General features: G+C 40.2%; 1 protein-coding gene across 11 annotated transcripts in view; it reads right to left on the bottom strand.

The window, feature by feature from the left end:
* Positions 1–15,382, bottom strand: part of DMD (dystrophin) — a 2,125,007-nt gene that overhangs the window by 278,480 nt on the left and 1,831,145 nt on the right. For all 11 annotated transcript variants that reach the window (XM_050936430.1, XM_050936437.1, XM_050936440.1 and 8 more), the window contains 2 exons: positions 7,596–7,716; positions 6,460–6,728 (listed from right to left, as the gene is read on the bottom strand). In XM_050936430.1, the coding sequence (XP_050792387.1) occupies positions 6,460–6,728; positions 7,596–7,716 (390 nt within the window). The remainder of the gene's footprint in view (positions 1–6,459; positions 6,729–7,595; positions 7,717–15,382) is intronic.

Genomic DNA, 15,382 nt, shown 5'->3' with positions numbered 1-15,382 from the left:
TTACAGGATGGGCATGGCTCTCTCTCTCTCTCGCTGGTGCGCTTTGCTTCACAATTTCATAATCACAATTTTAATCATTTTTAAAATAAAAGAGTGCACAGTTTATTTCAAGAAAACCTGGATCGGTCCCAAAGGATGGGAGAAGCCAAAAACAGACATGAATATGGTTGCCTTAATGGCTCTTAATTGGCTAGAGGCTAATATTCCAGCAACATTTTATTTATTTGGTTTTACCTAATGCCTGCTTGTATATAGTTTATTGTATACAGTTTAATATAACACAAGTTGTACAAATAGCAGAGCCAAAAGTCTTTAAAAGTTCACCTAAACTTTCCAAGGAGTTTCTTTACGTTAAGAATCTTAAAAACAATATTTTATATCCAATATGCAAGTTTTCTGCTATAAAGATACTTAATTGAAATGTTTAAAAGTGAAGATGCAGCAGCTAAAACTACTTTAAGAGGTCTGGATAGTTTTCAAAGTAAGTTCACCTACAGATAGGAAAGCACAGGATTTCTCTGACTAAACAAGAAGTTCTGACCATGCATCTGACATGCATCTGAAGAAGTGGGTATTCACCCACGAAAGCTCATGCTCCAAAACGTCTGTTAGTCTATAAGGTGCCACAGGATTCTTTGCTGCTTTTTCTGACCATTGTTTCACAGTTAGCTATCCTCAAGTTGCTCTCTCTATGAGCCGATAGAGGAGAACAAAGCACTCCTCAGAATGGAGTTACTTGAAAACAGGATTAAATCACCTATCCTTCAGTTGGGTGGGCATTCCTGAGTTGATGACACTGGAGACAGATACTTTCATTTGGAACTGAAGTTGCCTTTGGCACCATTCTCTTGTTCTTGCCTGAAAACTTTCAGATAAGAGATCTATTTCCCCAGGGTTCCATAAGACTGTGCTGTTAATTTGCTTACAGCAGACAGCTGAATTGCTGGTGGTTGACTTGAAGGCATATCCCTGGTGTAAGTATCAACAGTGCAGCACATTCACAATAGCCTGTTGTTTTGGGTGTAATATTCACACTAATGCAGTTAACAACAGTGCAGCTGCACTGCCTTCTGGATACCCATTCCACAAATACTGGTACACAATGGCTTCCAATTTTCAAAAGGCTTTCTGGGAGCCTATGGGGGATTATGGGAGAAACTGTCAAACTCCCATAATTCCCTGGGGAAAATCTCATAAATCCCCTGATCTGGCACTATTTCCTAGTTCTTTTCTCTAAATGGAAGCCTTTTTCTGCAGTAAAAGGTCTCAGAGGGAACTTTGAAAAGCAGTCACAAGGCAACACTGGCATGACAATGGAGTATTTGTGAAAAGCCAGAGAGCAAGCTGAGTAGTTCATTAATGTTCAAAGACAGCAGTATGCTGTATTTTCTGATGATGTTCAGCACATGGAGGTGTTTTTATGTCTGAACCATGAACACTCTCTCTTGTTCTCAGGACATGAGATGTATAGCAGTGGCTGCCTTAGCCTAAGCATGAGGAAGGAGGCTTTTCTCTTGCTCTGCAGGAAGCTAGCCCCCAAACCTCACTATGAGATTGAGAGTTCCCATTTCCATGAAAAAGATTTCCATGGAAATCAACATGGGAAAGCCGGCTTCCCCAGAGAGTTATTGCTCAGTTGGGTACCAGCCGACATTTGGAAATCCCGCAGTGAGTGCTGTTCTGGTGGAGGTTTGAAAAGAAATGTACGTCATCAAGGTGGCCACCTTGCCAGATATCACTTGTGATTCTTAGTCAGAAATGCACAGACTAAGAGGTTCTTTCCCATACAATGAATCCCTGGCAGGGAATACTGCAGTCCTCATGAATAGAGCTGTGCAAGTAACTGATTTTTTAGTTTGTTCGCAGTTATGAAAAATGAGAAAAATTGGTTTGGGTCAAATGGAAATCAACATTTTTTAGAATTAGCGGCGAATCAAAAAAAGTTGGAAAAATTTCATTTGGGATCGAACAAAAAGTTGAGTTTATTTGAGTAAGGACAAGCTTCCCAGAGGAGAAGGTGCTGATGCCACCTCTTCTAACATTTAGCACAATGGTTGGGACACTCACTAGGAGCATGGGAGACCCAGGTTTAGTTCCCTGCTTGGGGACAGGGATAAGAACCCAGATCTCACCCATACCAGGTGAGTGCCCTAAGCACCAGGCTGTGGGGTATTCTGGGTGGATTTCTCCCAGTCTCTCCTGTTGAAGCTGTTCCACTTTGTATAAACAATTAAATAGTCACTGCAAAAGGTACTGGAACTTGGGTGCCCCCTCCTCCCAGGTGAGTGCCCTTAGTGCCAGGCTACAGACCCATTCCCAGCCACTCTCTCTCTGGCCCAATGACTATTCAAGTTTTTTTTTCAAAGCGGAACAGCTTCAACTGGAGAGACAAAGAGACCCACCCCGGAATTTGGGAACCCCATTGCTGCCAATCCATTCATTACATCCTGCACTTTGCCAAGAGTCACAGTCTTGTGTAGCAGGAGATCATTGATGATCCTGCATACTTGCATGACAACAGCCCCTACTGTCACTTTTCCAACTCCAAAATGATTTCCCAAGGACTGGTAGCAATTGGCATTCCACCTTTCCACAGTGTAATTACCATTCGATTCTCCACCATCGGCACTGCTCTCATTTTGGTGTCCCTGAGATGAAGGGCTGGTGTGAGCTGGGCAAACAGATGAAGGAATGTGGGTGCATCCAGAAGTACTGCGGTCCACTTCTCATCATCCAGTCTTACGTTACAATACAATCTCACCAGTCAGTGCTTGTTTCCGTGCCTCACTATTTGCAGTTACTCACTATTTGCAGTGACCACCATCACCAACCTTGATTTGGTTCTTCCTATGTTCCACAGCAGAGTGTTTTCCATGAAATTATCATGTTTCCCCTGGCTGCTCTTGCATCTCTGCAAGTATCGGATGATTGTTGCAAGCACAGGGTACACACTCATGACAATAGCACAGAGATGTGCAGGCTCAACGATTCTGTCAGAGATGGCAGACCGCAGAGTTCCTTGGATTTTCAAAATAGGCATGAAAATGACGGGTTAGAGATGGCATTATGGGGTGGAGAAAGTTTCATGATGGGAGCTTGACCCCACAGTCCCAGTCACCCATGTGAGTTGTTTCTGCCCAGCTATGCATTGCCAACATTTCCCAAAACACGATGTGCTGGACAGTGGTGAGTTGCACAGTGGGATACCTACCCATGGTGCACAGTACTGTGCATCAAAACAAGCACTCCTGGTGAGTATGCACAATGCTGATGCAAAGAGCCACGTATGCATGTGCACAAGCCATATAATAACTGCAGTGTCATTTATACTGATGTAAATCGCATCAGCAAAAGTTTGTAGTGCAGACATGTCCTTCATGCCTCACATGGGTCAGTGCAGCCACAGGGATGCCAAAGGAAATGGGGTAGGGCTTTGCAATGCTGCAGTTTGCACCCAGGTTAGGCGGACCAGGGTACTAATCACCCAGATTAATTTGGCAATAAGGAGTGGATGAAATTTTTACCCATGGCATACTCTAAGGTAGAATTCTGGCATTTGTTCACCACCATCTTGAATTTTCATACACAGATCTGTAAATGTGTTCCCTTGTACATTTTTTATTTTTCTGATTTAGATAGTTTCCTTATATTTATTGAGTCATTTGAACTTTAGATATTGCACTATTAATCATTTTCCCATCAAAGTGACAGTATTTTTTCCTTTTGGATACTTAATAGATTTACTACTGTGCTTGAAAGGCATTTGCATAACTGTAGTATTTTATAAGAGAAAAAACATATGTTCTGTCCAATGAAGAGTCTTCTACTGATGATACATTCTTTCTTTCTTCTGTATATAGAAATCAGCCTGAATCTCTTAACCTCTCCCCAATACTTCTGATAGCTGATTAAATGGATACCAGAGAGGAACTGCCCTGGTTTGGTTTTGGTTTTGCAAACAGAGTAAAAATCTGAGTTTGGCAAAGCCTAAGCCATTCCAGTTTGTCGTATATCCAAACTTCCTCAGACTGAAAAGAACAAAACTGCTCTACTTTGCCCAATAGAAATGTGGTTTTTAAAAAGCCTTTCGTTTCTAATATTCCTGCAATACTCTGCCTGTACTCCCCTGATAAAATGGATCCTGTACATAAATAAAATAAAAAACAAAAACCCAACAAACTGAAGCCTTGATCCTGCAATCTGTTATGCATGTGTACACTTCAAGTCAATGGGGCTATTCAGCTTAAAGTTAAGCATATGTGTAAGGTTTTGACTACACTGGAAACAGAACGATGAAACTTTTGTTGTTCAGGGGTGTGAAACCCCCATTCCCCCGAACAACAAAAGTTTTGCTGACAAAAAGCGCAGGTGTGAACAGTGCTTTGTCAGCAGGAGTGCTCTTCTGCTGGCAAAGCTACCGCCGTTCATTCGGGGTGGAAGTTTTTTTGTCGGCGGGAGAGCTCTCTCCCACTGACAAACAGCAGCTACACCATGCGCCTTTTAGCGGCACAGCTGTAGCGGCACAGGCATGTCGCTAAAAGGTACGTAGGGTAAACAAAGCCTTAATGTTTGCAAGATCAGGACTGAAGGCTTCTTTGACCTAGCTGTAATGTTCATACTTCGAGTATGTTTAAATTGAAATGCAAACCTAAAAAAAATCCCTACAGCTAGTTCATCTTATATTTAGAAGAACTGCTTTTCTTGACTTATTTCGTCTTAAAACATATACTTAAAAAAACCATGTGAATTTTTAAAAATATATATTTAACTCAATATGTTAAACTAGAAGTTGGTCCAATAAAAGATATTAACTCACCCACCTTGTCCCTCTAATATCCTGGGACTAATACAGCTACAACAAAACAGCAAACAATCATGCATTCCGTAATTTATGAAGATGGCTTTTAAACTCCAGACACAACTGGAGCTTTCTTACAGGTTATTTATGTTACAGACATGACTACATTGCCCAGCAAATGCTCACATCTATCTACTTTCACTATTTATGTAGAAATTCTATTTGCTTAGAGCAATAACAGCACTCTAGGCAGTGCATTTTGAGGCAATTACTGCACTTCTCAGGTAGTTAACATTACTCAGCCTTTGGCCTAGTGCCTTGTAACACCACCCAAATGGTATTATCGTCTCTTAGAAATGCACTGCCTGGAGTGCTATATATCTTACCTAGCTACACTCTCACACAGGGTTTGAAATATTATCATTTACAAAGGATTTGAAATCCCATATATGTGCACACACAGTTTTTCCATTTGTAGCTTAGCCAATGTTAGAATAGAATAAAGAAGTAATAATTAGGGCTAATATATAGGTTTCAAGTAGATCTTGTAAGGAATTTTTTGACAAAACTTTTTTTTGTTAGCAAATATCGACTCATACTTCTTAGTTTTGACTGAACTTTCATTGGGAAGGTTTCTCAGGTCAAAGATGTAATGTCTGGTCAAACCCAGGGAGAGATCCACCAAAGTGGATAGAACACTCACCTGCTCTGCCTAATTTGGTGAAAGGACTTGAATCTGGAATTCCCACCTCTCAAGTGAGTATCCCATCAAGTTTGGGTTAGCTGTTGGAGCGGTTTCACTTTGTATAAGTGGTTAAAAATTCATTAAGACACAAAATAGATGTCAGACCTTTTATTTGTCCTCTATAATCTTAACAACAGAATCTTGCAGACTCTTAAAATTTCTTATATACTTAACCCTTATGGAAATCTTTTGCTCTGGCTACAATTAATTTTTTCTGATTAATGGCTTTTTTTTTGTTATTTTTCATAATAATGTTTTCTCTTCAACATAGTTTGACATATAATGTCCTACTGGAGAGCATTCTGCAAGTTGACCATTATTACCAAGTATTTCATTTACAACAAAACAAAACAACAAACCTAACTCACCAGAACTACTCATGAGGGAGGGCAGGTGAGAGAATACCCTCCCTGTGATGATATCATGGGGGCAGCAGGAGGGGAAGGAAAAAAATCTACTTTTTAAAATCAGTTTAATATAAGGTGGAGCTACAAACACAATTATACAGTCTTAATTGTATGGTTACATGACTACAATACAGGGTAGAATTAAGTTTGTTTGGGTACCCTAATTGTGCAATTCTATACCTTAACATGTCTGGATTTATTTTTTAAATTTAATTTTAACACTAAATTCCCTGGGTTAATAGTATCTATGCTGGGGATAATTAGACATCCTTATATTTTTGCCATAAATTACTGATGTATATTTTTAATTGGAACTCCACGTTAACATTGATTTTATTGGGGAATCAGATCATTCTTTAAATGCTGCAATTCTTTAAAATTGGCCAACACTTCATCTTAAAAGTTGTTTCTTGATTGAGGAGGGCAAACATGCAGGGAGAATAACCATCAAATCAAGACCAATTACGTTTTCCTCCCACTAATGTTGAAGAGTAGAAGCCCACTGATACCTTGACTTTTTCTAGGTAATCCTGCAGAGAGTCAATTAGCAGATCTCCCACTGGCTGCCAGGAACCCTTGGTCACTTCAGCCTGGCGCAACTTCAGGTCCAGTTCATCCATAGCTTCCTGGAGCTCCTGCAGTCTTTCAAGAGCCTCATCTATCTTCTTTTGCCAGTCAGCAGAATGCAGGTTCAGTTTATCCCATTCAGTTTTGACCTCATCTGCCTGTCTTTGGAGGAGTTTGGTGACATTCTGGGCCCTTTCTTCAGGAGACAGCTCTAAATGTGAAGTTCAATAGGCCGTTAGAGCATATTCTTATAAGGAAAATAACAACTATTGGGGCAAGACTGAAATGTTCAAAAACACAGCAAGAAAACTATTCATAACCAGAGACATCTATCAAATATACTTTATTAATGTACAATCATTTGAGGTTCCTCAACAAATCCTAGTCCTATTATATATCACAGTGTAATAATTTTCTAAGGATTCAGTTAGGAGCCCATATTCCACAAAGAACTTAGGTGCATGCTTACATTTCAAATGGACGTGAGCATGTCTTTAAGACCATTCTCATTCAGCAAAGCACTTGTGAAAATGCTTAAATTTAAGTATGTGCTTAAGTCTACCTGAAAGTTAAGAACATATTTAAGAGCTTTGCTGAACTGGGACCACAAGAATCAAGCAAAGATCTTGAGCGGTACCTGGCACACACACAGTTTCTATTTAAGCAATCTGCTTTTTTCTGGAACATTGTATACTAAACTTGGAGCCAAACAAATTTCAGGATGGTCAACTGTAATTTTCTCTGGTTAGCTTTTCAGATTGGCATGGATTTCCCAGCTCTAAGAGGTTAACGATTGAAATTTATGAACCACAAATCGGTCTATAAGTTATACATCCACACAAGAGGTTTTGAGCTCTTCACAGCGATTCTTTTAAATATGCACCTTTATTTTACAGTGTGCAGGAGGACTGCCAGGTTCTGGTTTCAGCTGCCCTTTCTCTGAGTTCAGGTTATGAAATAGTGATATGCAGCTTGGAGTATATAAAAGCTGCCCTGACAGTGGCAGTAAGAATTTATGGTCTGTCAATCATCACTGGTTCTTCTATCAATATGTTATTACAGTTCTACATTCAATTACCTCTAGGCTCCTGGTAGAGCTTCTCCAGACCCTCCAGAGGCTGCTCTGCCAGGAACACTCGTACTGTTTCAAGTGCACTCATGATAACAGGTTCTTTAGTTTTCAACTCCCTCCTGAAGGCCTGTGAACCGAAACAAACACAATGTAAATTGGGAATGTAAAACCATATTAAATACTAGTTTACGGTGATGTCAACTTTAGTATACAATTTCCAACATCAGCTTCAACATGGATTACTACAAATAAGTGTCAACAAGATGAGATGGAAGGTCATTGTCAGCATTTGATTAGCTAGAAACCACATTTGTTCTCTGAGAGGCCAATGAGCATTTAGTGTGTTGCAAAATGGAAGGATGGTCTGATTAAGCTGTTCATTGTGTGAAGGGATCCCTTCTGCGACTAATGTCAGAGTCAAACTTTGAAACTTAGCTGGAAGGGACAAGGCTTCAGCAGGCTTTGCAATGAACAGCACTGGCACAGCTAATGCTGCTTGAGAGGCAAAAGATTTCCAGACTGTAATGGGAAAATCCAAGGTGCCTCACAGCTCTCACTGTTGCTACTGCTGCTGCGTCAGAAAAAAAGAAGTGCACTGATGTTGCTACACTAATGCTTTATAATAAGTAGCAAACGGCTTTTAGTTCTGAGGTACATTCAGTGTCATCACGTTAACCACCATGTGCTCCTTTGCTACTGAGGTAGACATAATAGATGCAGAGCATACTGAGCAAGCTCTTCTTATTTTCAGACTCTCTTCCAGAAATGTCAAATGCATGCAGAGGAGGAAATCACCTTCCATTTTTAATTGCAGTCCAGAGGCCGATCTAGGAATATATGCTAGCATCAATCCACAGAAGATTTCCCAATACTATCCCTGGGAGATTTATACAGAGATCAAGGGCGGAATATGGTCCTTGATGTAGTAACAAAACTTTAAGCTATTTTTATCATTATTTGTTAAAAGTCTCAGCATCACTCAGTGGGAAAATGTGGTCATCTTCTCGACCACTCTTATTTTGTCTTTTCCCCTCCATCCTTTCTTTGCTTTTCTCTCACTTTCCTATCTTCTTTTCTTCTCTCTGCATTTTCTTCCCTCCAACAACTTCCACTTCCACCACTCTTGTTTATCCCATCTTTTAATGTGATCAGCCATAAAGTAGTTAAGGTTGACATTAAAAAGTGTCATTGTTAGACTGCAGAGCTAACATCCAATCCAATGAGTGAGACGTAGTGGAGCACATATTTCTCCATAGCAGACTCAGGAACATTCCACTGGTTTACATGAAAGCTAGAAACTTTGAGTTTGTTTCTTTTAAAGAACGGTTTGATTACATAGAATCTGAATCTAACACGCAGGCCATGTAAATACATATAGTGGGCTAGATCTGCATTACTGACACTGAATTACCTGTACTTTCCCTTTACTGAGTGTGTATTGTACTATACCTCGAAGCATTCACTGGTGGTTTACTTCAAAGTTTTAACTGTCCTCGTTATAAACGAGAGCTTAATTTATAGAGTTCTTATGCGGTATTTTGCTGCTGTAAAACACATGGAAAGTACTAGTGTAATTATTGCAAGGAGGAGAGCTATATGTCACGAGTGGCAAAAGCACGCATTACTTATGAAGGTTTTGCTTTTAGGTTAATAGGAAATACTTTTTACAAAGAATTTTATGAGCTACTTGAACAATAAATTCAGTCAGAACCAGTTCTGATAATGTGTTTAACTAAAATGATTAAAGGAATTAGTAAACAAAAAGCCCAGAAATTGAAGGTTAAAGTCATCAGCTGATTATACCGTGAACTACATTTGAAATTAAATATCACACACAGAGCCCCCAAATAAATTCCTCCCATGACTATTAACGAGAGTGTCAGCTGCAATTCATGATGAAAAAGTTGGCATGTTAAAAATTCTGGGACATTTTTGTCAAATAAGTTAAGCACATGCACACAGTAGCTACTGTTTAAAGCTAAATAACTACCTATATTATTTTGTTTCTTTTAAATATTTGAAAACTCCCAATGAATTGGATGATAACTTATTGTAAGAGACTCTTGATCTTGAGATTAGTAAAATCATTTGAAGAATGTTGAGTCCCTTCTTGAAATGCATGGTATAGTCACTAAAGCTGAACTGCGCAATGGACATCAACAGACTTAGGCTGTTCTCTGAATATACCACCATCCAAGTTGAGTCATTTGGAGGAATTTCTTGCTGATGCATCTCTATGATTTATGCTTACTCTAATGCTGACTATTTTAAGAATCTGACATTTTGATTTGAACGAGTGAGAAACAATGCTATTGTGCCTTTGTTTCATAAGTCTTTGTATCTGCTAACTGTAATGGCCAAAATCAGCATATCGCTTCTTGGCATGTTAAAATGTCTTTTGTTTGGGCTACTAATACTGTGTGTAAGTTTTAACTTTGTGGCCCAGTTGGCATTTTAAATTATTGCCAAGGTACAATTTAATCCTCCCCAGCCAAATGATGGATGAACAGTTCTGAGTCAAAAGGGAAACTGCACTGAGTTTGTGCTAACATATATAGCACATATAATATTACAATTATTTTTTATTATTAATACTGGGCTAAAACTGAGGCCTTTACTCCCATTTAAGTCAATGGACATTTGCCTAAGAAGTGAATGAAAACTGAGAGTTAGATTGATTAAATTACACATTTATTTCAATTTGTGCCTGGCTCTTGCATGACATGCAAGAGTAAGGAACGACAAGTGAGGAAAAACTATTATCTCTCACGTGGATCCCATTCCTGCTCATCCTACAGAAGGGTAGACCCCAATCCAGCCCTCCAGAGTGGAAGGGCTGTGCGCTGGGATATATCCTGTTTTCTGAAGCTACCACTGAGAAAGAGCATCTGCAGACTTCCCCAGTATTGTCACAATTAACCCTAAGATTTAGCCTATCATTATCCACTACCCAAGGGATGCAATGTGCTTTATAGACATGCCAGAAGATAGATTCTTTTCCTGAAAAGCTTACATTTTAAAAACAATCCAAACAAGGACAAAGAACTGCTTCCTGCTCGTGCCCAAAGAAAGCAGGGAGGAGGCAGAGCTGCTCTGATGAAGAAAGCAATACAACTACAATTTCCCTGTCTTCATGGCTGTTTAGGAGTGCATGTTTTCACCTGCACTGCTGAGAAGGGGCAGTAGGTAACTTTCTTCAGACAGCTTTCGCTGTTGGCAGAACACTGGGCTAACCTGTACCTAGCTGAGGGGATGTGTAAAGGGTGGGGAGAGCACAAAACACTCTTCCTTACCTTTGTCCCTGATGCAAGGGACACTAGAAGTAGTGGCACTAGATTCCCCGAAGAGGACACAGCTATATCCACTTCCCTTCTCCAGGACACCAGAGTTAGGACAGGTGGGAAGGAAGGTATACTCCATCCTGTAACAGGATGCAATGGGGGATACTGGGGTATCTGCCTCATGTACAATTGCTTCTGGAGCTGCTGGTGATATATAGCCTTACAGCACTGGCAACGGCTTAAACCTTCAATCCCGCCATGGTATATTTTACATATAGCTCTAATCAAAGATCTGCGTTGACACCCAGAAGAAGAAGTGTGCCTGTGTCTTTATCTCCTCCTCTTAGTGTTCTATTCTGCATGTTATAGCAAGCTGCTGAGGCTATGAAGTAAGTCTGCACAGGCCAAGTGTTTGAATAATTCCCAACATGATGTGGCACCCATCCCTGTCCCCCCCTCCTGCTGAATTCATTTTGGTCTGCAAACATCAAGTAGGTTAAATGATACAGGGTAGCAATTAGAACAAAAAAGTTTTAGGCTGAGGCAAAATCAGGTGCACCACAGCACTTCATTAAAATGAATGTCCTCACTTCGCATTGCCACATTTGACTGGAAATTCTCACTGTATGAAGACACTGTTGGCTTTTCTGTGCTAAGACTCTTTTTAGTGTGGCATATTCATCTGAATGTAGTGGTTAGCTCAAAATGGTAGAGCTCAAAAATGGTAACAAGCTGACATTTTCTCTCGCTCTCTTTTTTGAGGGGGGGAGGGAGGAATTTATCAACCTATAGCCCTGACAAATGCATGCCAAGAGTAAGCAGCCTAGCATTGATAACAGAATTAACCTAAATGAATGTCTAATTTACAACCAATGATTTCAGGCTAATTTTATTGAATTCTTGAATTTCTTCCACACTTTGTGGTGACTGCAGAGGAAATCGAACATGCATAATATATGACCTGACAAAAGAACAAGGAAGCTGCTTTATTTAAGCCTTTCTATTTGTAATCAGCACCAGAGGTGTAATGGCAGTCTGTCCACCATTTTAATAATGCATCTATTGATTAGTTCATCTCAGTATCCTCTCCACTAGCCCCCTGTGGGGAACTTCTAGGGTGCCCTTAGATCTCTTCAGTTAGGAAAGCATAGACATTTTAAACTGAGAGATGAAAATACAATGAAAAGGATAGTGCAGTATCAGTAAAATGAAACATTACTCCCTGATCCTGCAGAAAGACAAGTCTTCCAAAATTCAATTTCAGTAGGTTTTGGAGTAGGAATTAAATGATTCAGGATGACTATGGCTTTCCAGGGTAAAAACTTTTTTTTTTTTAAGAAAAAACTGCCCTCTTTAAGCTTCACCTAGATTAATAAAAAAGCAGGTTACAGTCATGTCTACACTACCACTGAATGTATTCAGGCAACAACTGTGCATCAACACAGTCATTGCTGTCTTGGTTTCCCTGGGATGCCCCCTCAATGTATTAATTAACTTGCTATTAATTGTTATTAACTCTTAATAAACATCACTGCATAAACTTCTTAGGCCAGTAAAATGCTCAGAAAAAGGTGTGTGTGGGGAAGTAGCTTGCATATACCAGGAATAAACCCCATGCAAGGACATACCAGGAACAACACACTCATGCACATACTTATTGCTAGCATGATTTCACCATAATGTATTTTATCCAGCCATGACAGCATGATTATTAAAGCAATAATATATGTCTGCTGTTGTGACCAGGAAATCTGTGGAGTGACACAAGGTCCAAGCCATTCAGGAAAAATACAGCAGAGAACAAAACAGAAAACTGCAAATACAGATTCTGTCAAAGACAACTTGAAGCTGGCAGAGCTTTTTACTGATCTTGCTTCCCTGCCTCTCCACAAGAGGTCTTTGAAGAGTCAACAGTGTGACCTCATTTCAAAGATTATCTTTTGTTCTTTTTTCCATCGGGAACCCAAGTGCCTATAACTAGACAGGTATCATGTTAAACTACAAAAGTGCTACTGTGAAGGGGGGGAGGGGAGAGAGGGAAGAAAAGAAGCTTTCTACAAGTAACTAAACTGTTCTTGCTTTGATACTGTGAAATGACTAGAGATTGTGACCAAGAGAAGTGTGTCCATGTGCATGTGTGTGCCTGTATCTGTGGGGACATAAAGAGAGGAGGGAAGAAGGGCTGGGTTGTTCTGTAATGTCACTTTGCAACTATTTGTGAAAAATTATGTTTATGTAGCACCTATCACCCTAAAAAATGGTACAAACTTAAACTAATATGGAAACCACACAAGTATCTCTGAATCCATTGCTGAAACCTCACCACCTCTGAGATGGACTGTGACAGTTTTTTAACCCATGTCAGTACATTGTGATACTGTAAAAGATTTTAGGTCAGTGAAGAATACCTTATTCGACTGAAAAGTATACAAGGTGGAGAATGTTTCTAAATACTTGGATGTGGTGTTAAGTACTGAAACCCTTGCTCAAGGAACCATTTCTTTCTCGTAACTGTCTTGCCAGGATTGGTGGTATCTCACACTTTCTCTTTTGCAGAAAGGGCAGAGATAGGGCAGCAGCAAGGAGCTATAGTAACATCTACATTATTTAAGTTTTCTGGCTAGGATTTGCGCATTGGGGAAGAAATACTTACCACAGCTATAGAATAGCTGAGCAGCAAATTGCGGCGCAGCTCTGTGCAAGCTACTTCAGTCAAATGGCTCAAGTAGTCCCTCATGCACCTTGTATAGCTCCATTACTTGAGAGAGGGTAGGAAGGAGATAGCTGGGTCCATTCAGTAGTGAATTCTCTAGCCCATCCCTTTCTCAGACAACTCATAGAATAAGGCTTTGCAGGGAGTGTGCCTCTTTTTCAAAGTGCCTTCTCCCTGCATGGCAGAAATGCATTGGTTCCATCTCCAGGAATCCAAATGCAAAGGCAGGATTTGCCACTTTAAATTCAATCCAGAAAAGACAGATGACACTGGTAGGTATTGCAAGAAGAATCATTCTGAGGAACTGGTGAAGTTTCCTCTATTTGTTATGTCTAGCCTCTATTTTCTCGGTTCAGTGTCTTTTTGGATGTTTCACTTCTCCTAGATTCCCAGGAGTGAGCAGTAACCAGAAATAACTTGTATTATATTCAGCTTGCAGGAAGGTGTGGCCTTTCTTATGCTGATCTCACCACTATTATTCATGCATTTGTCACATTCAGACTGAAGCAGTACACTTTATTTTGGGCGGAGCATTACAACAAAGTCTAGTATAAACATGGCTGTCTGACGTAAGCACATAACACATGCATCACAGGTTCACCTTTCACTTTAGGTGAGATTCAAGCTCTTCAGAGTTATCAGTAAAACCCTAAATCTCTCCCCTCTGAGCCTACCATAGCAGCTGTGATTGGCTGGAATACATTTATAGTCTGTCACAAGGGTTGAACTACCAAGAGTAGGTAACAGGACATTTTCAGTGGAGGGCCATTGACTTTGGAACATGCTTCCTCTTGCAGTTGGCCAAGTTTGACAATATAAATGATTCAGCATGAAACGCATTTGTTCAAACTGGCTTTTTAGAGGTCACATTGAACTTTTAAGAATGAGTACACTTATCCTGCAAATCTCATGGGACCCCTCTTTGCATCCACACAAGGTCCTTAGTCCCTGTCCTCTACAACTTTCTTCCTTGCCTCCTTAAAATAAGCCTCTGCCACATTTTTACCAGCAGCCTACAGCACCCTCATTATGGAACTACCCCAGACTTTATCCCAGGAGGTTCCAAGTCCCTGGATTTTGTTGCAAGAACCTGAAGCCTCCTCTTGGTGCTTTCTGGATTAGGGATGGAGTGGCAACTGTCACCAAAGGAGGACAAGTGTCATTGTGAGGGTCAGACAGGGTTTAAGGAGCTGGCTGCAGGCAGACTGGGTTTTAGTGTTGTGGGAAGTCTTAACCCAGCTCCTTCTCTAAACTGCCAGACTTCCTCCCTTCTCCCCAGCACCGTGCTGTCTCTCCAACCTATGACCTCAAACTCATGCAAAATAGCCACTCTCCTGGTTCCATTTACCTGAACACTGGTCCGTTCCCCAAGGAGTAACACCTCTCTAATACTGATACCAAAAATGCCACATGTGGTCAGAGCCTTGATTTTACATTTTGTTCAGAATACTCTGCAAAGGGGACAACCATTTACAGCAACTTATCCTGAAAACATCTTAAGATGGCCCACAAAAATAATGAAGTAATTACTGAATGGGGTTATCTCTGTTATTTGTTTTAGATCTTAATATGTCACTAGTGATTAAGTCTGGGGTACAGAACAGTCTCATCTGTAGTTCTAAAGATGTGTTAGGAAATATACATGAACTGGCACCTAGCAAACACCTAAAAGTGTCTCCTTGCTGTTTGCATGGAAATTAACAGAACAAGGTTAATATGAAACAATATAGGAATGTTGCTCGACTCATAAATGCATTTTTTCACACCTTTTTTAAACCCAGCAAGAGGTGTTATCCTTT

Source organism: Gopherus flavomarginatus, chromosome 1 (genome assembly GCF_025201925.1).
Source record: "Gopherus flavomarginatus isolate rGopFla2 chromosome 1, rGopFla2.mat.asm, whole genome shotgun sequence".
In the NCBI taxonomy this organism is placed as follows: Eukaryota; Metazoa; Chordata; order Testudines; family Testudinidae; genus Gopherus; species Gopherus flavomarginatus.
This window is presented reverse-complemented; position numbering and strand designations above follow the sequence as displayed.